Source organism: Polistes fuscatus, unplaced genomic scaffold, assembly GCF_010416935.1.
Source record: "Polistes fuscatus isolate 324 unplaced genomic scaffold, CU_Pfus_HIC Scaffold22, whole genome shotgun sequence".
Classification (NCBI taxonomy): domain Eukaryota; kingdom Metazoa; phylum Arthropoda; class Insecta; order Hymenoptera; family Vespidae; genus Polistes; species Polistes fuscatus.
Window position 1 is genome coordinate 1,829,744 of NW_025113099.1, and position 21,880 is coordinate 1,851,623.

The window sequence follows — 21,880 nt, forward strand, 5'->3', positions numbered from 1 at the left end:
AAGAAAATGCATAACATTTATTGCTTTATTTATTTCAATTCTATTTTATTTTTTGACATTAAAAGTGCGACGTGTTATTAGGTCATCGATAATTGTCTGCTTGGACATTCGTTTAATTATGCTCGTGTATATGTCATTGAACTCTAAGCTCATTGATAGTTCACGAGCTTTACTATTGAACAGAAAATGTAAATTAATTTTTTAATAATTGAGAATTAGAATTGTAACATAATATGAGTTAATTTACAGAAGTAGTATGAAAGATCTTATCGTAGAAAATGTCCAATGCAGTTTTCAGGAAATGAAGAAAGAAGAGGCTAAATGCCGAAGAGGCTTATGCCGAAGAGGCCCCCACTTAATTGTGGCTGAAGAGGGCAACTACATAGACTTTTGTAGTTATTTTCATGGGTTCAAACAGCAAGTTCGAACTTTTCGAGAATAGCTCTATAGTCATATTTTATATTTTATTATATTACATTCTTGCTCGTCATTAATTTGTAGTTGTAATTGGAGATGATGGACCATTCCATCTCCTTGGGACACCAAATTTGTGTCTATATCGTCTAAAAGATGCATATGTGTTTAGTTAGAGTCAGAAATATTAAAATTTTTGTATTAATCAATTTTAAAGCTTAAATAATGTTCGGTAAATATTACAGTAATTTTTCTTTTCTTGTTTCGTCTTTAAGATTTTTGACTGTGATCGTTTTTTATTGAATTTGCAAAAGTTTTCTTTTCTATAAGTATTTCATAATAATTATTAGATACTATTTTTTTTAGTAACTTGATATTTGTACTTTTCTCTCTTTTTTTTTTTTTTTGTATATATTTTATGTAAATGTAAAATCACGCGTTTAAATTTAATTTTATTGCAACGGGTAATAGAAATTTTTGGTAAAAATAAATAAAGAATTCAATTGAAAAATGCATCTGCGAATGAGACGATTTATATGTTAGGCTATTGTATTACTTGATTGTATCATTAATATAGTTTTCTTTTTGTTACAGGTCATCGTTGGATTGATCATCTATGGAATATAGCACGCCTTAAAAGACTTTTCTTAAAAATATATGTATTCATGCATTTCTGAAGGCACTTACATAAGCACAAAAAAATGAAATATGATTATTAATATTATTCAAACAAAAATACCGTAATTTTTAATATTTCTGGAATGTACCAAAGATTATAAAGATTTTTTTTCATAATATATTTAATGCTTATCTTATCTGTTTTAGGTCTGCAGGGACCACTGGTGGTCCCAATAGTAACAAAAATGAAACTAGGTGGGTAAAAAAGGGGACTTGTTAGCTTCTATGTACTTTTCTGTATTCTTTGATAATAGATTTCTATTTTTCGTATCTACTGTGGGCATAATAGTAGAATTCTATTTTGCTGACTTACGGTCGGTAATAGTAAATTTCTATTTTATTCTTTCCTACTAAGAAATATTAAATATTTTGCATAGTATGTATTTTATTTTTATTATTTTTTGAACGAAAACTATTTATTAGTAAGTAGTTGATAATTATAACTGATAGAGGATCGAAGTTAGGTTATTTTAACTATTATATATGCGTTGTTTTCGAAATGAAAAAGTATATAAAAAAACAAAAATCGTCGTTGTAGGAGTTTTGGAAAACAATGACCTATATTTTTCTGAGGTTCAACACATTTCTCTCTCTTTCTCTCTCTCTCTTGAGCTTGAACTCAATGATGAATTTTAGTCACGGAAACTGAACAAATATTTTCGTACTGTACTCGCTATAATTTTCGATGTTTACATAAAAACCTAGTATATTAAAAAAATTAGTTTTGAACCTTAACACCTAGTTAATGAAATTACAAGATCCTTTTTCGATAGTGTTGAATGTACGTTATACCTCATGTTTTTTAATAATAAGAAAATGAAAAAAAAATGATTTATAAATTATTCAAAAAGAAAATCAAACGATAAGTAAAATTAGTAAAATATTTGCAGGACTTACCTGTGTCGAATGGAGTAAAATATTTAAATAAAAATAACAAAATCAATGTACACGATTTATCAATGGTATATTAAAATGTCCGATAATTAAGCAACGAAATGAATCGCATTGAAATTTAAATAAATCGTAAGATTTTCTTTTAGAATATAATTACGTTTCTATAAATTTTAGTTTCGTTTGATATATACTATTGTATTTGTTCAACAAATGATCTGTAGAAATATGAGGTATTTATCGTTTTTCCGTTCTCGTTTCGTAGCAGACATGTTTAACGTACACAAACACGATTTCAATCATATTCCCTGGCGTTTCCGTTTAAGCGTTCTATGCTACGTTATCAGCCCTTATAAACATGCGGTAAATAGGTTTTAATTCAAGCTTTAACGACGTTCCTACGTACGTACATATATACGTTCGAATTTAATCTCTCACTAAGTCAAGCTGACGAAGTGATTTTCACCCCTGGTGCGAGATCAGCCGTGTTATTAATAAGCTCTGAAAGTGACGCGAGAAGTTTTCGAATGTGCTGTCACGTACGCTAGTTTCAGTTATATCTGCGTTTATAAAAGGGCTGGTAATCGTAAAATATAATGCTGTATGAAAATCGATATATTTTCAATCGTAGGAGGAATACATAAAGACGACAAAAAAAAAACAAAATTAATATCTAAAATCAATCATAATCATTCATCATCTAGGTAAATATGCATTTTATTTTTGTCGTTATAGGTTGTTAAGGAAAAATAAAATTGTTTTATATGTCAGAAAGATGGGTCGAGGTTTGGTGGCTCCAGACATCCTGGCATCGACTAACCGAAGGTCGGACTTACTTGCTTTCGTTGTTGGATTTAACATTGCAACCAAAGATTAAATGATATCTAATTAAATAACACTTGCGGTCAATTATAAATAATTTGATCTAATAACCTATATTTATATTTAATATAACAATTTTGTTTTTCTTTATTTTAAAAAGAAATTCTCATAGAATTCGTAGACAATATAATAGATATGAATGTGAAAGTAGAAAAAGGGGGAATAATTTGTTAAAGAAAGGGAAGGGAAGGGAAGGGGTATACCGTCGAACTACCGCGAGTTGGCGGTGCAACAAAGTGGACCAAATGAAATGGATGCACTTGGTTGCGTCGCCTCGTCGTTGCGCGGTGCTCGTTTCCGATAATTAAACGTCAGGGATGGTCACGGGACGAAGGGAAATGACACGGATAGTCGACTCGTTCGAAAGGCACTAAGCCTTCGACCTCTTCTACCATCATCGCCACTTTTCTTCTTTTTATTGTTAGGAAGAGAACGTGTAGTCGTCTCTTAGCCGATGCGAGTTTTTCGTATCTTCTTTTTTCTTTTCTTTTTTTATTATTATTATCCTTTACCTTATTTGCATGAATTTTTTAATTGAACGGGTGAACAACTCCTATTGGTCGATCGAAACGGATTAATTTTTGAATAATCTCGGTACATTAAAAAGATTTCAAAATATTTATTTCATATATTTATGTTTGTATATATTATTGATTATATATGCGATTATAAGACTACGCTGGTGCGTGATTATTATTATTATTATTAATATTATTATTATTTTTAATTATTATTATTATTGTAGTTGTTGTTGTTACAACGCATTAATGCGATCTCGCGTAGATTTCTCGTTACAGAGAGAGTGTTAATTGCATCTCCCGCAAACAGAACGTCGACCGCAAGACCAATCACCAAGGAATCGCTGGATATCAGTCTGTTTAGAACGTTCGATGCATAACTCGATACTTGTACCCTTCGATTCCAATCGATATCGGTATTCGATACAGATTTCTTTTCCTCGGTAAAACCCACGATATTCAAGCGATTCTTTGGTTTAGAACAAATCGTATAATAACAAATACAAATAAATAATTAAATCAAATATTTTAACTTATGATATTTAAAGGATGATATGTTGTTCAGCCTGAAGGATCGAGATTTCTAATACTTGTCGTTCCCGCTCTTTACAATCGTACGAAAAATTCGTTATTTTATTGGAAACATTAAGAATTCATCTATTTATTTATTTTTATTTTCCTTCCAATCGTCCACTTTTTGAAAATACTTTGGTATAAGAAACGCGAGATCGTTTCGTTATCTTCGACTAGATGTTGCGATCTGAAAAAAAATCAGAGAGAGAGAGAGAGAGATAGATAGAAAGAAAGAATGAAGCAGTCATTTGGAAAGATTTGACCGAGTTATAAACAATTGTCGATATTCTGGCCTATATAATAATTCTTCGTCACCCTTTTTATGTTAGTTAAATCATCGATACGTGGAAGGTCAGGGTAACGAACTCGTAAGTGAACCGTGAACTAATCTTTCATGTAAAAATAGCAACGATGCGTGGACGACACGATCTATCTTCGTAACTTCCTTTTCTCCTTCCTCCTTTTGTAAAGTATGTTCTTCACTTGATACTATCTCTCACACTCTCTCACTCTCTCTCTCTTCTTCTTCTTCTTCTTCTTTCTTTTTCTTCCATCCGTTGTTAAAATGAGACAGTCTAGATTGGAACCTACTAGTAGAATTCTATCTAGACCGGATCAGGTGCAGGTGCTAGCAGCTGCATGCTACTACTCGATTTGGTGATCTGTAAATTTAAAGATTCTTTAGTCAGCTGGCCGAACAAGAAACATTATTTCTCGTACACATACACGTAATAAGGTAAAAGCCCCCTCGGTTGGCCAGTTAAGCCGTTTTCCTTTTTAGAAAAATGATATTCATTCAATAAAATAACTTACATCTAAACTAATGGTTTAACCTGTAAGCTTGAGCTTTCAGCTTTGAATAAAAATAAAGAAAAGACAAATTATTCATAAATATTTTAATAATAAATTAAAAAAAACATAGATTTGCAATATCCCTATTTTTAGCCAACTTTCTCCCTCTTTTGGCCACGCATGTCCCCTCATTTGGCCATGTTTCCTATTTAAAATATAAATAATTAATTAATAACTAATTTATTAAATAAATCAAAATTGAATAATTCAAAACTCGTGTACAAAGAAATTAATTACTCATTAGTATTAAAAAAACTAGTTGAATACTTTATGTACAAATATATATAACCTCAAAGCGAATAGCCATAAGTTGGCTAATGATAAAAACAGAGGCAATAATACTGTCTCCATGCTTGGCCACCATATTTTAATGGAGAATAATTAAAAATCACTTAATTTTCAATTTCTATAATAATTTTAAGCTATGTTAATTGCAGAAAAAAAAAATATTTTGGTTGCTATTGTCAAAAATGAAATATAGGTTAATAAAAATCACAGTATCCTTACCTTACTTAACAAGAAACCATCCAAAAACAGAAGTCTTGCACAACTTTATTTTTTTTCGTTTTTAAATATATTTTTAAAATAATCCGAATTACTTTCAATGATATTTAAAATTAGAATTTTTTTTTTAAAAAACTGTCACCATGTGCACATCAGCATATAATTTATAATCACTGTTGTGGCATAAAGTGGCCAATAGAGGGGGCCTGGCCAACCGAGGGGGCTTTTACCTTATTATCGAAATGATTTTTCCTCGTAGGATAACGAAAATAATTGTCACATCTTTTTTACATAACACCCCCCCCACCCACCCACCCCTTTACCCTTTTCATTTTCGTCTTTGACAACAACAAAAAATATCGTCATACGTTTTTGTTCCTTTTTTCTCGTTCAAACGAAAAAAAAAAAAAAACAACGCATTCGATCGATTCGACCTGACACATTCCCATCGTTAGCAGAAACAACGAAGAATATTCATCGACGAAGTAAAAGAGTCGTGTTATTTATTTTTGTTGTTGTTGTCGGTTCTTTTTTTTTTTTTTTTGTTTTTTTTTTTTGTTTTTTTTTGTCCCCATTTTACCTGCTGCGGTTGAGGATGCGATTTTCTCGCGTAGACTTTGAGCACTCTGCAATTGCATGCGACCGACAGTGCCACGGAGAGACCCTGAAAAGTACGAATTAGAAGAGCGACGAGATAAAAATGTATTTCGTCAAATAAATAAAAATATAAATAAAAATAAACGGGGGGAGGGAGAAAACGAAAACGTGGAAAATATTCGATATTTAGGAAATAATACGTGGAAAGAATTTTACTCGCGTCAATTCTATAGATTTGATTATATCGTCATCGTATTTTCATTAAGGGGTTATACGCAGTTAGAATTTAAAAAAAAATCGATTTTTTTTTTTTTCATTTTCGGAATGTACATATATTTAAGTATATTCTCTGAAAATTTCAAATCGATCCGACAAATATTCTTCACTTCATGTTAGCTGCAAACAACAATTTTTAACTATGTGTAAACGTCTCTTTGAAACTTTAAACGCGTTTTTCTCAAAACGGTATTTTCAAAGCCGGTGATCTCGATTTTTCAAAAACGGCTTAACCGATCGGTTTCGAATTTTTACACAATCTTCTTAGATATATTCATCAGGTATTAAGTATAAGGAATAATTTTTAAAAAAATTTATTACTATTTTTTTGTAACAATTTAGAGCGAAAATTTTAGTCAAAAACAACAACTTTTTTTCAAATAGACGCCATTTTGTCAAAAATCAAAATTTTTATTATTCCTTGGTTTTAATACCTGCATTAATCTATCCTTTAAAATAATCCACCATATTTTTTAATTTCAATAATCCAAACCGCCAAAATGAAGATCACCGCCAAACGTCTTTTTTTAGAGGACGTTCAGGAAATCATCTACAGGTGCGGTGCAGATTAATATTTTTACATAATCGACGCGCTATTGTATTCTCAAAAGTTGGCTCTATTTGAATTACCATCACTCTTGTTTGAGAAATAAAAATTGTTTCTAGAAAAAATTCATGAAAATACGTCTTTTTCGAGCCTCGCAACTGCGTATAACCCCTTAAATCGTAAATTTCTTTAACTATGACGATTATTGCCCGTTCGATCGAATTAACTAGGACTAAGTTTTCTTCTTTCTATCTTTTCTTTTTGTCTTTTGTCTTTTTTCTTTTCTTTTTCTTCGGGAATAAAGAAATCCGACGTTCACGAGAGTTATTCGCGATTCGGTCGCGAGATTATCGAACGTCAACGAATAAAAAACGTACTCCGAGTACGAGAAAAGTTTACGAGAAAAAGAAAGAAAAAAGAAACGAAGGAAGAAGAAGAAGAAGAATTCTGAATTTTCTCTTATGGCCGAGTTTCAATTTATCTTTTGACGGATAGGGAATCGTGCTTGCTGTACTTTTTCAAATGCTATAACACCGTACGATTGAATTTTTCTTGAAAAATTTGCAAAATATAATCGATTTTTTTTTTTTTACGAATGCAGAAAAAACTCGAATAAGAAATTTAATCGATTTAATAAGAATACGATAAAGAAACAACAACAAAATAAATAAATAATTGTATCGTGAAATCGTTCTCAGATACTAACATCGTTCTAACTTTTGTTAAAGTCCCTTTAAAAAAGGGATCGTATAAAGTGGGTTCGTTTGCATGCAAAAATATAACCGCGAGCGATACGTTCTACTTTCTATTCTTTTCGTTTCAATAAATGACGAAGAATTTTTCGTAACGCGTAGATGCGAGATAAGAATAAAATTTCGAGACAGATTTCGGATAAGAAGGAAAAGAAAAAATGAACAAAAAGATGGAAAACGAATCGAAAGAAAGGATAGGTGAATAGAAAAGGAAAAGGATAATAAATAAAGTAAAGAAAATCAAGTGATTATTTTAACACTATTTCGACCAAGAGGTGTCTTTTTAGATTCAAAAGTAGTTGAAGAAAAATGATATCGTTGAATTAATTTAACAACTATTGTACAAAAAAAAGGTCAAAAAATTAATCACGGAGAAATAATGAAACTTAAGTGAATAATATGAAGTTCAATTTTGAAAAATATCTTTTGACAACGCTTGGTAGAAATAATATTAAAATATAATATTAAATAATACGTATTAATATTCGAACGAAAGTTTTACTTGAAGCGAATGACCGGTGCAAAAGATGGCCCACAAAAATGGCATTTTCCAAACTCTGGAAGCCACACCACAAGCTGCCACAAGACCAACTATCAGGCAAACCTTTAGGAATAGCATCAGTTGCAACGTGCGCCTCCTCTTCATTTTCTCGCGTTGCTTGATTTCCAATTGCATGCTACACGTGTACCTGCGCAAGTTCGATATCGATTAATATTGATCCTGTTCTATTCAATGAGTAGTAAGCGAGTTACACAGGCTCTCGCTTGCTCACTCACGAAGCTTTCAATACCTCGATACGATCGCGGCTTTCACGAGGTAATATCCGGAGACCAGGAGAAGCAGGACGATTGGTAATCCGTAGGCGTAGACCGTTGCGTTAGTTCCAAGAAACCTGAATATTGAATATAAATTATATCAAAACAAAAAAGAGAGAAAGAAATAGAGAGAGAGAGAGAACTAAAGCTTTTGTATAAATTAATTCTAACGTTAATCTCAACAAAAAAGAAACTTTTCTATATACTTTTTTTTTTTTTTATAAATAAAAGTAAGTTCGCTTGAAAAGAATCGGCTAGTAAAAATATCTGACCATATGTGCCGGATCTAACTTTAATTATTTAAAACTTGACCATCTAAGGATACTTGTGATTCTATTATTTAAAAATGTTTGATCATATAAGGGTCTTGTTCGTACTACTTACAAATGTCTGACCATATATGAGAGCTTGACTCGTACTACTTAAGTTAGGGAAAATAGTAGGATTCTGTGTGCAGTCGGCTAGTAAAAATATCTGACCATATGTACCGGATCTAACTTTAATTATTTAAAACTTGACCATCTAAGGATACCTGTGTTTCTATTATTTAAAAATGTTTGATCATATAAGGGTCTTGTTCGTACTACTTACAAATGTCTGACCATATATGAAAGCTTGACTCGTACTACTTAAGTTAGGGAAAATAGTAGGATTCTGTGTGCAGTCGGCTAGTAAAAATATCCGACCATATGTGCCGGATCTAACTTTAATTATTTAAAACTTGACCATCTAAGGATACCTGTGTTTCTATTATTTAAAAGTGTTTGATCATATAAGGATCTTGTTCGTACTACTTACAAATGTCTGACCATATATGAGAGCTTGACTCGTACTACTTAAGTTAGGGAAAATAGTAGGATTCTGTGTGCAGTCGGCTAGTAAAAATATCCGACCATATGTGCCGGATCTAACTTTAATTATTTAAAACTTGACCATCTAAGGATACCTGTGTTTCTATTATTTAAAAATGTTTGATCATATAAGGGTCTTGTTCGTACTACTTACAAATGTCTGACCATATATGAGAGCTTGACTCGTACTACTTAAGTTAGATAAAAAAGTAGGATTCTGTGTGCAGTTATTAGACAAGTAATCAATAAGTTTAATTGAGATTAGAAAATTCAAAAATGTATAGAAAATATATTAGTATTAAAGTATTATTGAAAGATGTGTGCGTGAATAGAATGAGATAATTATAAAGTAAATTTTTTCCTTAGTGAAAGCTGTATATTATCTTATTCGTCGCATAAATTATTTACGTTTATGAAAGAAGACGGAAAATAAAATAGAAGGAATAAAATGATACGAAAAAGAAGAAGAAGAAGAAGAAAACAAAGACAAGGATGACGTCTAACTTTTTGCAGTGGTTGAAGTTAAATAAGATTGTGGTCTGTTCGTGTTTTCAGTTTGCTTGTCCCCTACTTGGGTCTGACCTGTTTTTTTCCTCTACTACTACTACTACTACTACTTATTTATACACGTATCCTCAATCCATGTAGTAGAAACGAATTAAATTGGTCAGACCAGCAGTATTTTGTTCTCCTTTTCTTTCGAAAAAAGATTTTAACGAATTTCTTTTTCTTTTTCTTTTTACCGTAACTTAATTCACTGAATATGATACGAAAATACGATGTATCGAATCTCACTCTAATGTTTTTCTTCCCTCAAAAAAGAAAGGACTTTCGTGTAATACTCCTCCTTTTCTTTTTTTTTGTCGGTCAGCCCTTGGGTACTCTGAAATCAACCCTTATCGCCCTTTCGTGTCTTCCATCTCCGCGATTCAAGAAGAAAGAAAGAAAGAAAGAAGGAACGTTGAGTGCTTGTGGAAGAGGAAGTGGTAAAATGATCTAAAGGTCTTTATGGAGCTCCGGTCTCGTTGATGAAAAGACGAATGAAAGAATGAAAAGAATGGTCTCGTGGGAGAGGGGGGAGGGGGAGGGGGGAGGGGGGAGGAAAGAATAAGAAAACCTCGGGTAAATACTTCAATGATTTTTCTCGCTTTTATTCGTGTGTTACACCATAAAACGAAACGAAACGAAACGAAGCAAGACAAGGATATAAAATTATCTTTAGATTTGATCGGGAAATTTATGAAGGGGTTATACGCAGTTGCGAGGCTCGAAAAAGACGTATTTTCAGGAATTTTTTCTAGAAACAGTTTTTATTTCTCAAACAAAAGTGATGGTAATTCAAATAGAGGCAACTTTTGAGAATACAATAGCGCGTCGATTATGTAAAAATATTAATCTGCACCGCTCCTGTAGATGATTTCTTGAACGTCCTCTAAAAAAAGACGTTTGGCGGTGATCTCCATTTTGGCGGTTTGGATTATAGAAATTAAAAAATATGGTGGATTCTTTTAAAGGATAGATTAGTGCAGGTATTAAAACCAAGGAATAATAAAAATTTTGATTTTTGACAAAATGGCGTCTATTTGAAAAAAAAGTTGTTGTCTTTGACTAAAATTTTCGCTCTAAATTGTTACAAAAAAATAGTAATAAATTTTTTTAGAAATTATTCCTTATACTTAATACCCGAGGAATATATCTAAGAAGATTGTGTAAAAATTCGAAACCGATCGGTTAAACCGTTTTTGAAAAATCGAGATCACCGACTTTGAAAATACCGTTTTGAGAAAAACGCGTTTAAAGTTTCAAAGAGACGTTTACACATAGTTAAAAATTGTTGTTTGCAGCTTACACGAAGTGAAGAATATTTGTCGGATCGATTTGAAATTTTCAGAGAATATACTTAAATATATGAACATTCCGAAAATGCAAAAAAAAAAAAATAATCGATTTTTTGAAAATCCTAACTGCGTATAACCCCTTAAGGTAGCAAAAGGAAAGAGAAAGGGAGAAGTAGTTTTTCTTACCAGCAGTTGAACGGCGTAAGATCTACGACGTTCCAGAAATCGTTGCTTTCTCGACTCTGCACAAGGGTAGCCACGGCAAGAGTGATGAGGGGTGCGCCCCAGGCGAAGACGCTATATTTGAGATAGGTTGGTGGATCGTCACGGCGAGGTATTGAGGCCACTGTGGCATACAGATGATGGCACATCGCAGCTAACCAACAAACCACCGATACCCTCAGATATTGAAGGCTCAATCCCAGAGAAATGCAAAGCTCCGAATCCTAAAAGCCGATTAAAGTGTCGCATCGATTTACTTTTAATCGTTTCTTTTTCTATTTTTCTATCTCTCTCTCTCTCTCTCTCTCTCTGCTATCCCTTTTCCAAAAAGATTTTTTCTACGTATTTTGTTTCTTTTTTTTTATTTCATATTTTTTTGTTTTGTTTTTGTCGAAATAGATTTAACAAACGTGATCAACGAGTCGATATTCGCGTACAACGGTTTATTCCTCTCTTTTATCCTATTTTATTTTTGTCCTAAACTTTTTGTGTATTCGTTATCGGAGAAAATTCGTCGTCCATAAAAAAAAAATATAAAAGGGGGAAAAAAGGGAGAGGGTGAGAGATAAAAATCTTTTAGATTTTTCTTTCTTTTTCTTTTTTTTTCTTTACACGAACTCGAAACGACGAGAGAGAATCCTTGGGACCGTACAAAGTGATGCTACTTTCGCATCCCTCGTAGTATTGCGTACATCCCTCCTTCTTCGTTCCTTCGTTTCAACCCCATCTAAGAACTCATCCTAACGACGCGCTCGTGCTTCGAAAAATGTATCAAGGCCCATCTGGTACGTGATACGAAAGCATGTGATTTATGATTAACTATTTATTCGGCCCGGTTACTGCTGTGTTTCTCGCCCGTTTTATTTCTCTCTTACGAGCTCCATATTTCTGTTCCGGTCTCTTTCTTTGCGTTTCCCTCCCACCCGATGATGTAATTGTTTTCTCTTTAAAAACTCTTCTCATTTTATTACCGATTTAAATCCACGATAGTTTTATTTTTCTTTGTTTTTTTTTGTATAGAAAATATATTTTCAAATAATTTTATTATTATATTAAAAAAAAGTAAGAACACCTGTTTCATCGAATTTTTATAATAATTTCTATGGTACTTAATATATATATAAAATATCGTAGTTGTATTATTACTTCTTTTTTTCATTTGATTTTATTTTTAATGAAGAAACTTTTCTATTCTTTTTCTCTCCATTTATATTTGGAAAGTAATAACGTTGGATTTATTAACTTCTTCGTTCGTTTCGTAAGGTGAAATTCGTAAAGGCTTGAGATTAATTAAAATTCCTTATATACTTACAAGCTACGTTTATTTGCGTGTAAATGTAAATTTATGCGTGTAGGTGTGTATGCGTGTATGTATTCGTAAGAAATTTACAATGAACGAGATAAGCGGTTACGAGAATTTATTTAAACTCTGAAGAATCGTGTATCAAGGTTGATTAAGACTCTAAACCGTGCAATGTTTGTCTTTCTTTCTTCCTTCGTATAAAAAATAATTAAAAAAGACGCGTAAGTATTTCGCAGATACGCTTGTAATTTTCGTTTAAAGTGACAATGAAATGTGACAATGAAAGAAAAAAGAGAGAGAAAGAAAATCAAAGGAAGATGAACACGTGCATATAAAGTTATACTTGAAATCTTACTTTTATCAAAGACTAACTTTCGTCAATTAAATTTTTCCAAGATGAAAGATAAAGTGGGTGGGTTAAATCTTGAAGATTTTTCCGACTAATTCATATAATTGATCATATATAACACATAAAAGATCCTATCTCTTTATTTACTTTTTTACTCTCGTTATATATCATAAAGGTACTCGAAAATTTCAACCAAGTTTCGCTAATTAAATTTTTAAAAAGGATAGACGACGATTCTCATAGAATTCTTTTCTTTTCATCCTTCTCTTTCTTCTCTTTCTCTCTCTCATTCTTTTTCGATTTTTATGAGGAAACGTTATTGACCACAATACATTTAACGGAAGAGGAGAACAACGTTCCCCCATTCATTTTCGATTTCGATGATATTACATTTGAAATGAGCTTGAAAACTTTTGTGTATTCAATCCTTCTTTCACGTTGTTTATAATCTGATCGATTTAAAAGACAAACGCAAAGAAAAAAAGCTGGTGTGCGTACTTATGTACGCACGTAAGAAGTTATACTTCTTTGCCGTAACAAAATGAACATAACCTCAATAACCTCAAAAATAACTTCAAAAAAAACTTCAAAGAAAAAAAATAACTTTAAAAAAATAATTATTATTATTATATATATATATATATAAGAAAGAATAAAAAAAAGAAAAAGAAAATATCAAAATATAGATATCAGTCCAGATTAAATATAAGAGAGATATATTGAATTACTTCACGCGTCAACTGTCATGGCGCTGTGATAGCACTAATTCCCGCTCAAATATTTAAGTAAAGCAGCGCTGAGTACGATTAGTACTTGGATGGGTGACCCGCTTGTGAAAAAAAAGGGGAAGAAGAAGAGAAAAGACGACAACTTCATGGTGTCGATTTTTCGTGTCGCTCGGAACAAAATCACTGCCCATTACATTTTCCCAAACGCGCCAAAAGAAGTATAACCTCAAAAAACAAGAAAATTAAATAGATCATTATATCGATAATATTGTTTTGAAAAATAATAATGGATTTCCATTTATAAGGGATGGTATTATACTTGAGATAATTCGGGCGAATCGAAGAGCTATTGTTTGAAGCTATTAATTGATGTACAGCTTAATACAGGGAATTCGATCGATAAGCACTGAATTATTTCTGTGAATATGATGAACGTTGTCATGTATAATTCGTATTAATACGAAAAACTTGTTATCTCTGTTTATCTCTCTGTTTCTCAATTTATTGTACAATTATTTAAAAAATAATGAAAAATAGTAATAACGACGTGGTCTTTGTTAGTCGTTGACAATTTAGTTAGAGAATGTATATTCAATGTTCAACGAATCGAAGGACGAAACATCAATGAAGGATATAACGATCCTAAACTTCACACAGAATATATGCTTGTTACTTCAATCATGAAGTACTTCGACGATAATAACGATTCTATACCGTAGTATATAATTGACGTAATTATTACTTCCCTAACATTAACGTTTCAATATGTTCCGTCAGGTTACATCATAAATATCAAGGACGCGTGATTGTTATCGATTATTCATCAAATTTATATAAGCTTCCTTCGATAATTACAAAAGTGATTTAAATTCTAAATCTAAACGAATGAAAAACTCACTTATATGTTTCTTTTTTCTTTTCTTTATACATTTACGGTAAAATAATGTAAAATCATATTATAAAATTCTTATTTTTTGATAGAAAATTTCTCGTACAATTAATATCATGAAATATTTTCAAATAAAAATATAAACTGCCCATTTGAAAGCCGTATACCGGGGTATATACAAATGATACGTGAAAACAATTGTTTATTATATTTCCAAGCTTTAATAAAGCTTCTTTTTAAAACATTTGAAACATCAGAAAGATACGATTATGGTATATAAGATATAGCAAAGAAGGATAAGGAAGCAAGGTCTGAGGAGTTACGGTTATATTGAGGAGGATGATTTACGAGCACAAGACGCTCATTCTCGAAATAGTTTACGTCACACGTTTTAGAACTTACCGAATAGCAAAGGCTTTTCGAGTGTTCGTCTTATTAATCGTAGCTATTTTCTCGACGATAACATTATCAACCAGGACCAATTTTAATTTGAGAAAATGAGAATTATCCTAAAAAAGGGAGGGTAGTGCGATGTACAATATTTTTTCCTCAGTCTCGAGGAGGGAATAATTACGTACGAAAATAGAATAACAGTTGTAAATATAAAAATCTATTATAAATTATCGTATCCAATCGCAAGCGTCAATTTTCAAAATTATTACAATTTAGATTTTACGTTTTATAATATAAAAATCTATCATAAATTATCGTATCCAATGGCAGACGTCAATTTTCAAAATTATTACAATTTAGATTTTACGTTTATAAATAAAAAAGAAGAAAAAGAAAAGAAAGAAAGAAAAAAGCATATGGCAGATATTCTCGCGACTAACTCGTGGGAACTGAAGGGCTGTAGCTTTCAGGGTCGTAGCATCTTCGTCTATTTTTTTGCGAAGAGGAAAGTGCCTTCTAGTCGGGCTATAAACTTCACCGAGATGCAATTACGAGGCTGTAATAAAGATGAGAATGTCAGAGAGATGAAGAGTAAGAGAAAGAGAGAGAGGAAAAGGAAGAGAATGAATCAGAAAAGGGATGCTGGTTTACATTTTTTGTTCTTAAAGCTTCAGAACGACGATCCATTTCGCGTAGAGCTTTTTCCTTTTTTTTTTTTTTTTTATTCCGAGACAAAAAAAGAAAAAAAAAAAAAGCAGCGAGACATAAAATCTAACAAGACGTTTTCTCGCCCACGTCGTAAAAATTCGCGTGGCTGAATCGAAGTGTCATTTTTCTGTGTGGCAGGCTCGTTTAATCGTCCGTGTCGTTTCAAAGGAATATAAAACAGTCTTTTTTATTTCTTTTTCTTTTTTTTCTTCTTCGCGACGAGTTTACATCCTTATCTGTATGGACCAGTAGCAAGAAACTTTTCGTCGTCGGATCCATCGTATGAAAATAAATTCGGAATTTTGGCGTTTTTTAGCTGGAATATTTTTGTAAAATAAAAGAATAGGTATATATAATATATATGATTTAGCAAAACGGGTATTTTTATTTAATTTAATTGAATAATTAAATTATACTCGTGTATTAACGAGAACGTAATTGAAATGCGAATAATTCAACGATTCGAAAGATCTATTTTGCGTTTCAAAACTTCAGTTCGTACCTTTTCGTTAGTTTTCTCAAAAGTTGGCAACCCCTTTTTATTACAAATGCGTGTCTTTTGCTCATATATAATAGAAGGGTGACGTATGTGTTGTCGAGATGGAAAACGAGAATGATTTAAAGGAGCGTACTCTACCCACGCAACTTCAATTAATAAAGCGTCGTAATGACACGCATGCGGTTACTAATTGATCGAGTGAAATAGAATTGCGAAATAGAATTGCGAGTGCACTTGGCTCCGGGAATTTCTCTTGAAAGGTTGGTTGCATTGCACCAGCTTGCAACTCGGAAAAGCTAGCTAGCTAGCATAAAAAAGAAAATGTATCGTTTGATCCAACATTCAAGTAGCGTTAAATAACAAATTTTCTCTTCATGCAAGCTTTTCCGAGTTGCAAGATGGTGTTAATCCTATAAAGAATAAAATAATAACTTTGCCAGTCCTCATACGTGCAGTTTAATAAATTCCAAAGAGACAGTGATCTCGATTTGATTTCCTCAGTGAAGGATAGTCGTATATCGTGGAAAGTTATTTACATGCTATGCGAGTAAGTATGTAGAAAATGTTCGATAAGCTTGTAAGTAGATGCCGAATTCTGTGAATTCTGTGAGAATCATACTGCTACTAGAAGGAGACCCCAAAAGTTCAAACCTGCTTTAATGCTTTCACATTTGAAAAGCAAAGGGGGAAAGTAAGTTTGAAGATGGCAAAAACCTTGAATCCTTTTTTCCTACGTGACTTCTCTCTCTCTCTCTCTCTCTCTTACTATCGATTCGAGAAAATAACTCTCGTAATTCGTATTCTCACGGGTTACATACTAAACCACTGTGAACTCTTTATCACATTTTTCTCATACTTCGCTATCCATTATAATGATTCCCATTGGAAAGTTTGTTTAATCGTCGATGGAGGACATTTTACAGTTTCGACATAGAAATTTCGTTTCTCGGATTAATCCATTTGGTAGAACAGGATGATGGGTAGTTCGGAGTTAAACTTTCCTTTTGAGATACTTCAGTACGATCTCGTTGAAATCGTAGTGAAAAGTACGAGAAGAGAAACGTACGTGGTCCGCCTTTCTATCGAAACTAACGTGGCCCTTTCCCTCTTTCAGAAGATAGAAGAAAAGTAATACAGAAATAGGGATCACCTTCTTTCAGTTATATCTTCGATAGACTTTTCAACGCTGGATAATCTCGTTGGATTATCTGGCATCGGTTTGGTTGAACCATATTACCTTCTTCCAGATATTACACTCGCTATGAGTATATATGACCGGATATTACGTGAAATATAAAAGGAATAAATCGAATTACCGATCACGAGCTAACCTCTAATTTCAATTTTATAATTCTCGACTCTCTTCCTGTTCTTCCGATAAATATCGTGCAGATAATATAAAAAATGTGTGCGCAAGATAGAAAGAGAAAGAAAGAAAATAATATCGCGAATAGCACAGCATTGTATTACGAAAACGAAACTTTATTGTTATATTTTCTCTGTGTGTGTATATATAGAATGAAATTGCAATGGATTAACTTATATTAAAAATTCCGTTTAATAATATAAGTACTCCAATATTTTACGAATTTTAATAATAATAATAATAATAATGCAAGAGTCAGGAGAAAGAGCAAACAATATTTCAGACGGCTTTGTATCGTTTCCAAATTTTACAGTTAATATACATACTCAGATACACTTCTGTGTACGTTTACTTTATTTATCGTGAATGCACGCGAACAAAATTGCAATGGATCAATTTATCTTAAAAATTCTCTTTAATGCTTCGCGTTTTCTTCCTTTCTCTCTTCCTCTTTCTTTCTTTCTTTTATCGTGTAAGTAGTATAGACTTAAATCCATGAAACTTCAACAACGACGCTAAAGTCTTGATTTATCGAAGTACCGAGCTCGCTTTCGAGTACTTTCCAGCACTTTATCGAATGACTTTTGCATGTAGAACAGAGAGACAAAGAGAAATAGAGAGAGAGAGAGAGAGAGAAAAAAAAAAGAAAGTACTAGATTACTCGTGACTTATATTTTTCAAGTATTCCATCCACTCGAATCCTTTCTCTCCTTTGCACGAGTAAACTTCACTAATGTCTCTCAACTTTAATAAATAATAATTGCTTAGCATCCTCTTTCAAAGATTAACTCAAGGATAAATCTTTATAATAAATGTTTTTTCGTCACATTGCGCTGAAAGAATAATCAAATAAGGAAGAGGAGGAGGGGAGTGGAGGAATGGGTGAGATATCAGTGGTATTCAATAGCTTACTTTGTAAGATAATTTACAAAGTGATTTGAAAGTTCCTTCATTATCCAAACCTGTAAGAGAACATTAATTGAGAAACGAACCTTTTCATCTATTCCGAGATTCCTATTGAAAGTTTGCACTGTGATTTATTTTCTTTTGTCTTAGACTGGTTATTACAATCGACCAAAAGTCATAAATAATATCCGAACCTATATCAAGGATGTCTTCTCTCTATATTTCTCTCGTTTTTGAAAATAAAGGAGCTTCATTTTCTACCAAGACAAAAGTCTAATCCCCTTTTGTTTTCGGAACAAGGACTGCCTGGGTGATAGAAATTTTCTACTTGCTCGAACTGCTTTCAAGTAAGAGAAAAGATATAAATGAAAGAGAGAGAGAGAGAAAGCAAAAAAAAAGATGAAGATGAAGAAGAAGAAGAAGAAGAACGTTCACACATACATAGAAGGGGTCGATCTCACTTCTCTTGTCGATGGGACGTCTCTCTTCTTCAGTTTCTTGATTACATCCACTTTCAATCTAGCTTTTTACGAAAGATATAAAGGTAGTTCAATTCGTAAGATTATCTTATTCATGTCATTCGAGTTTGTTTTAGTTCGGGAAATGAATTGACCACATCTTCTACCTCGTAATTGAACTGCAATATGTGGAAATCTATTTGGTCGTCATATTTCTATATACATAGGTGCATCATGTGCATCAGTTGAAGTTTACATATAGCACACATTTACTTTCAATGTATATATATATATATAAAATCTATAACTAACCACCTACAACAGGTGATTCTATTTTAACTGATCGTTCTTAAAAGCAATTATCGTGAAAAGCTCTCTCAACCGATTTTAATGAATACCGATATGACGTTCAGATAGTGCTAGTTTCCTCTTATTTCTCTTTACACAGTTCTAAGAATATTATTTTCAGATACGTTAATAAATATTTGCCATAAACACGATGTATATATATGTATTGTACAGCCCCACTGTTAATTAGAATTAATTGTTATTTCCTTTTCGAATGCAACATTTATTAAAATCATTTTCTTCTGATGAGAAATCGCGAAAGTTATTTTTTAGAATTATTAAACTTTTTTTAATCGATTTTAATCTTATTAAGAACATTTCGAAGAATACTTTCGTGACTCTCATTTTATGGTATAAATATTTTCAAGTATTTTAAAATAATATGATATTCGTTTATAAAAAAACTCGAGACTTTTGATTTACAATTTTGTCTTTATTCGTGAAAAATATCTTGATCTGAAAATGATTTTTCTAGATCGTTTTTATATTACACGAGTTATGTGATTCGACACGCGAATATATTTCATGCACAACTCGCCTAGCAATAAGGAAAAACTCGGAAAGAAATTCTAGAACACATATACACATACACACATATACATATGTGCATAAATCGAACAGAAGGGGTTGTGATTCTTCGTGTTGAAATCGTAAATACATACATATATACATATATATATGTATATATATACATGTATATATATATATACATGTATATAATATACTATAAAGTTTAATACGAGGGTAGCAATTTTATGCAGACATGAAATTACTTTATTTTATCTCGATTTAGTAGGAAATTTGAAATTCTCAAGATCTCCGCTTGTAACTTCAAACATTTCCATTGGAATATTGATGTAGTTCTTTTTTTTTTTTTTTTAACTTTTCGAACCAACACAAAATCCTAAATATAGTATGGGAGTGGAAGGTGGTAGAGTGAGGCTGTTTTTTTTTTCTTTTTCTTTCAAAAAAATGTTATCAAAATTCAATGAAGATCGAGGAGAACGAATATGGTAGAATACTTTTTTTGATTTTATTATATTTCCACGTGAACGAACGAAGAATACACCTCCATTGAAAACAATTGTTGTAGAAATTTACATAGTAGAACGAATAAGACAATCGATACGTAACTTTACTATTTTAACACGTTCATTTCAAATATTGTTTCATAAAGAGAGCTCTTCCAACGTAGTATAATTAACTCGAGTGTTAAAAGCAATGTGCGTGTGCGATGATGTGCACTCGAGTTACGGTATGCACGTATTAATTAATCTGCATTATCGGTCGATTATCGAGGAACACGTTGTTCGCACGATCTGAAGCAGGTCGATCACGTAAGTAGTCAGTATTTAAGTATAGGAAAGACATAAAAAAACTGGTGTGTGTACTTATGTACGCAAGTAAGAAGTTATACTTCTTTTGCGCACCAAAACGAACATAACCTCAATAACCTCAAAAATAACTTTACAAAAAAAAAGAAAGGAAACATATTTTCAATCGATCGATATATTACATATATAAGAAAGAATACAAAATAAAAAATATGTACGCACGTAAGAAGTTATACTTCTTTGCCGTATCAAAACAAACATAACCTCAATAACCTCAAAAATAACTTTAACAAAAAAGAAAGGAAACATATTTTCAATCGATCGATATATTACATATATAAGAAAGAATACAAAATAAAAATTATGTACACACGTAAGAAGTTATACTTCTTTGCCGTATCAAAACGAACATAACCTCAATAACCTCAAAAATAACTTAACAACAAAAAATTTATTATTATTATTATTAATTTAAATTTATTATCGATATATTATATATATTAGAAAGAATAATAAAATATCATAATATAGATATCAGTCCACACTAAATATAAAGGAGATATGTCGAATTATTTTATACGTCAACAGTCATGGCGCTGTGATAGCATTGGTTCCCGCTCGATCATTTAAGTCAAGCAGCGTTGAGTACGATTAGTATTCGGATGGGTGACCCGCTTAAAAAAAAAAAGAAGAAGAGACAACTTCATGCAGTAAACTTGAAATCGTTTTGCCGCGCGTCGTAAATACCGACAAACTTCACGGTGTCGTTTTTTCGTGTCGCTCGGAACAAAATCACTCCCCATTACATTTTCCCAAACGCGCCAAAAGAAGTGTAACTTCAAAAAGAAAAATGATAGAAGAAAGGAGAGAGAGAGATAGAAAAAAAATTGAAACCTATAAAGAAATTGAGGGAATGAAGGGATAATAAGATAAGAAAGGAAGAAATAGGAAAAGGATTGAAAGAAAAAAAAAAAAGGAAAGACATTGAAGAAGGATGCGATAAAACGGAATAAAAAAGAGAAAGAAAGAAGATCGGATAGATCGGTTAACAGAAAGATACAAAAATAAAGAAGTGTAACTTTGAAATGATTAAAAATGTGTTCCGAAGGAACGTTATTAGGATCGTGACACGTACGCATATATTAAAATAATGATCGAGTATAGGATATGAAACGATGCAAATGGGATATAAGCGTTAATTAAACTTCGTTATGCGATTATCGGCCGGTAGGAGAGAATTTCTCTGATCTTTCCCGTTAACGAAAATCCTGTTAACGTAGTCGTAAAATGAATACTATCGAAAGTCGTTCTAGAAACTATAATGATCTTCCTAATAATTCAGTTTTTTTTTCTTTTTGGCTTTTTTATTTTCTATTCTTCCTATTAAC

At 31.9% G+C, this 21,880-nt stretch overlaps 1 protein-coding gene across 1 annotated transcript in view; it reads right to left on the reverse strand.

The window, feature by feature from the left end:
• Window positions 1-4,417: 4,417 nt before the first annotated feature.
• The window catches only part of LOC122517949 (cadherin EGF LAG seven-pass G-type receptor 1-like), a 59,343-nt gene continuing 41,880 nt past the window's right edge, over window positions 4,418-21,880 (reverse strand). The window contains exons 5-9 of the mRNA XM_043636583.1: window positions 11,176-11,435; window positions 8,276-8,377; window positions 7,987-8,173; window positions 5,893-5,976; window positions 4,418-4,618 (exon numbers count right to left, since the gene is read on the reverse strand). Of these exons, the coding sequence (XP_043492518.1) occupies window positions 4,562-4,618; window positions 5,893-5,976; window positions 7,987-8,173; window positions 8,276-8,377; window positions 11,176-11,435 (690 nt within the window). The 3' untranslated portion in view covers window positions 4,418-4,561. The remainder of the gene's footprint in view (window positions 4,619-5,892; window positions 5,977-7,986; window positions 8,174-8,275; window positions 8,378-11,175; window positions 11,436-21,880) is intronic.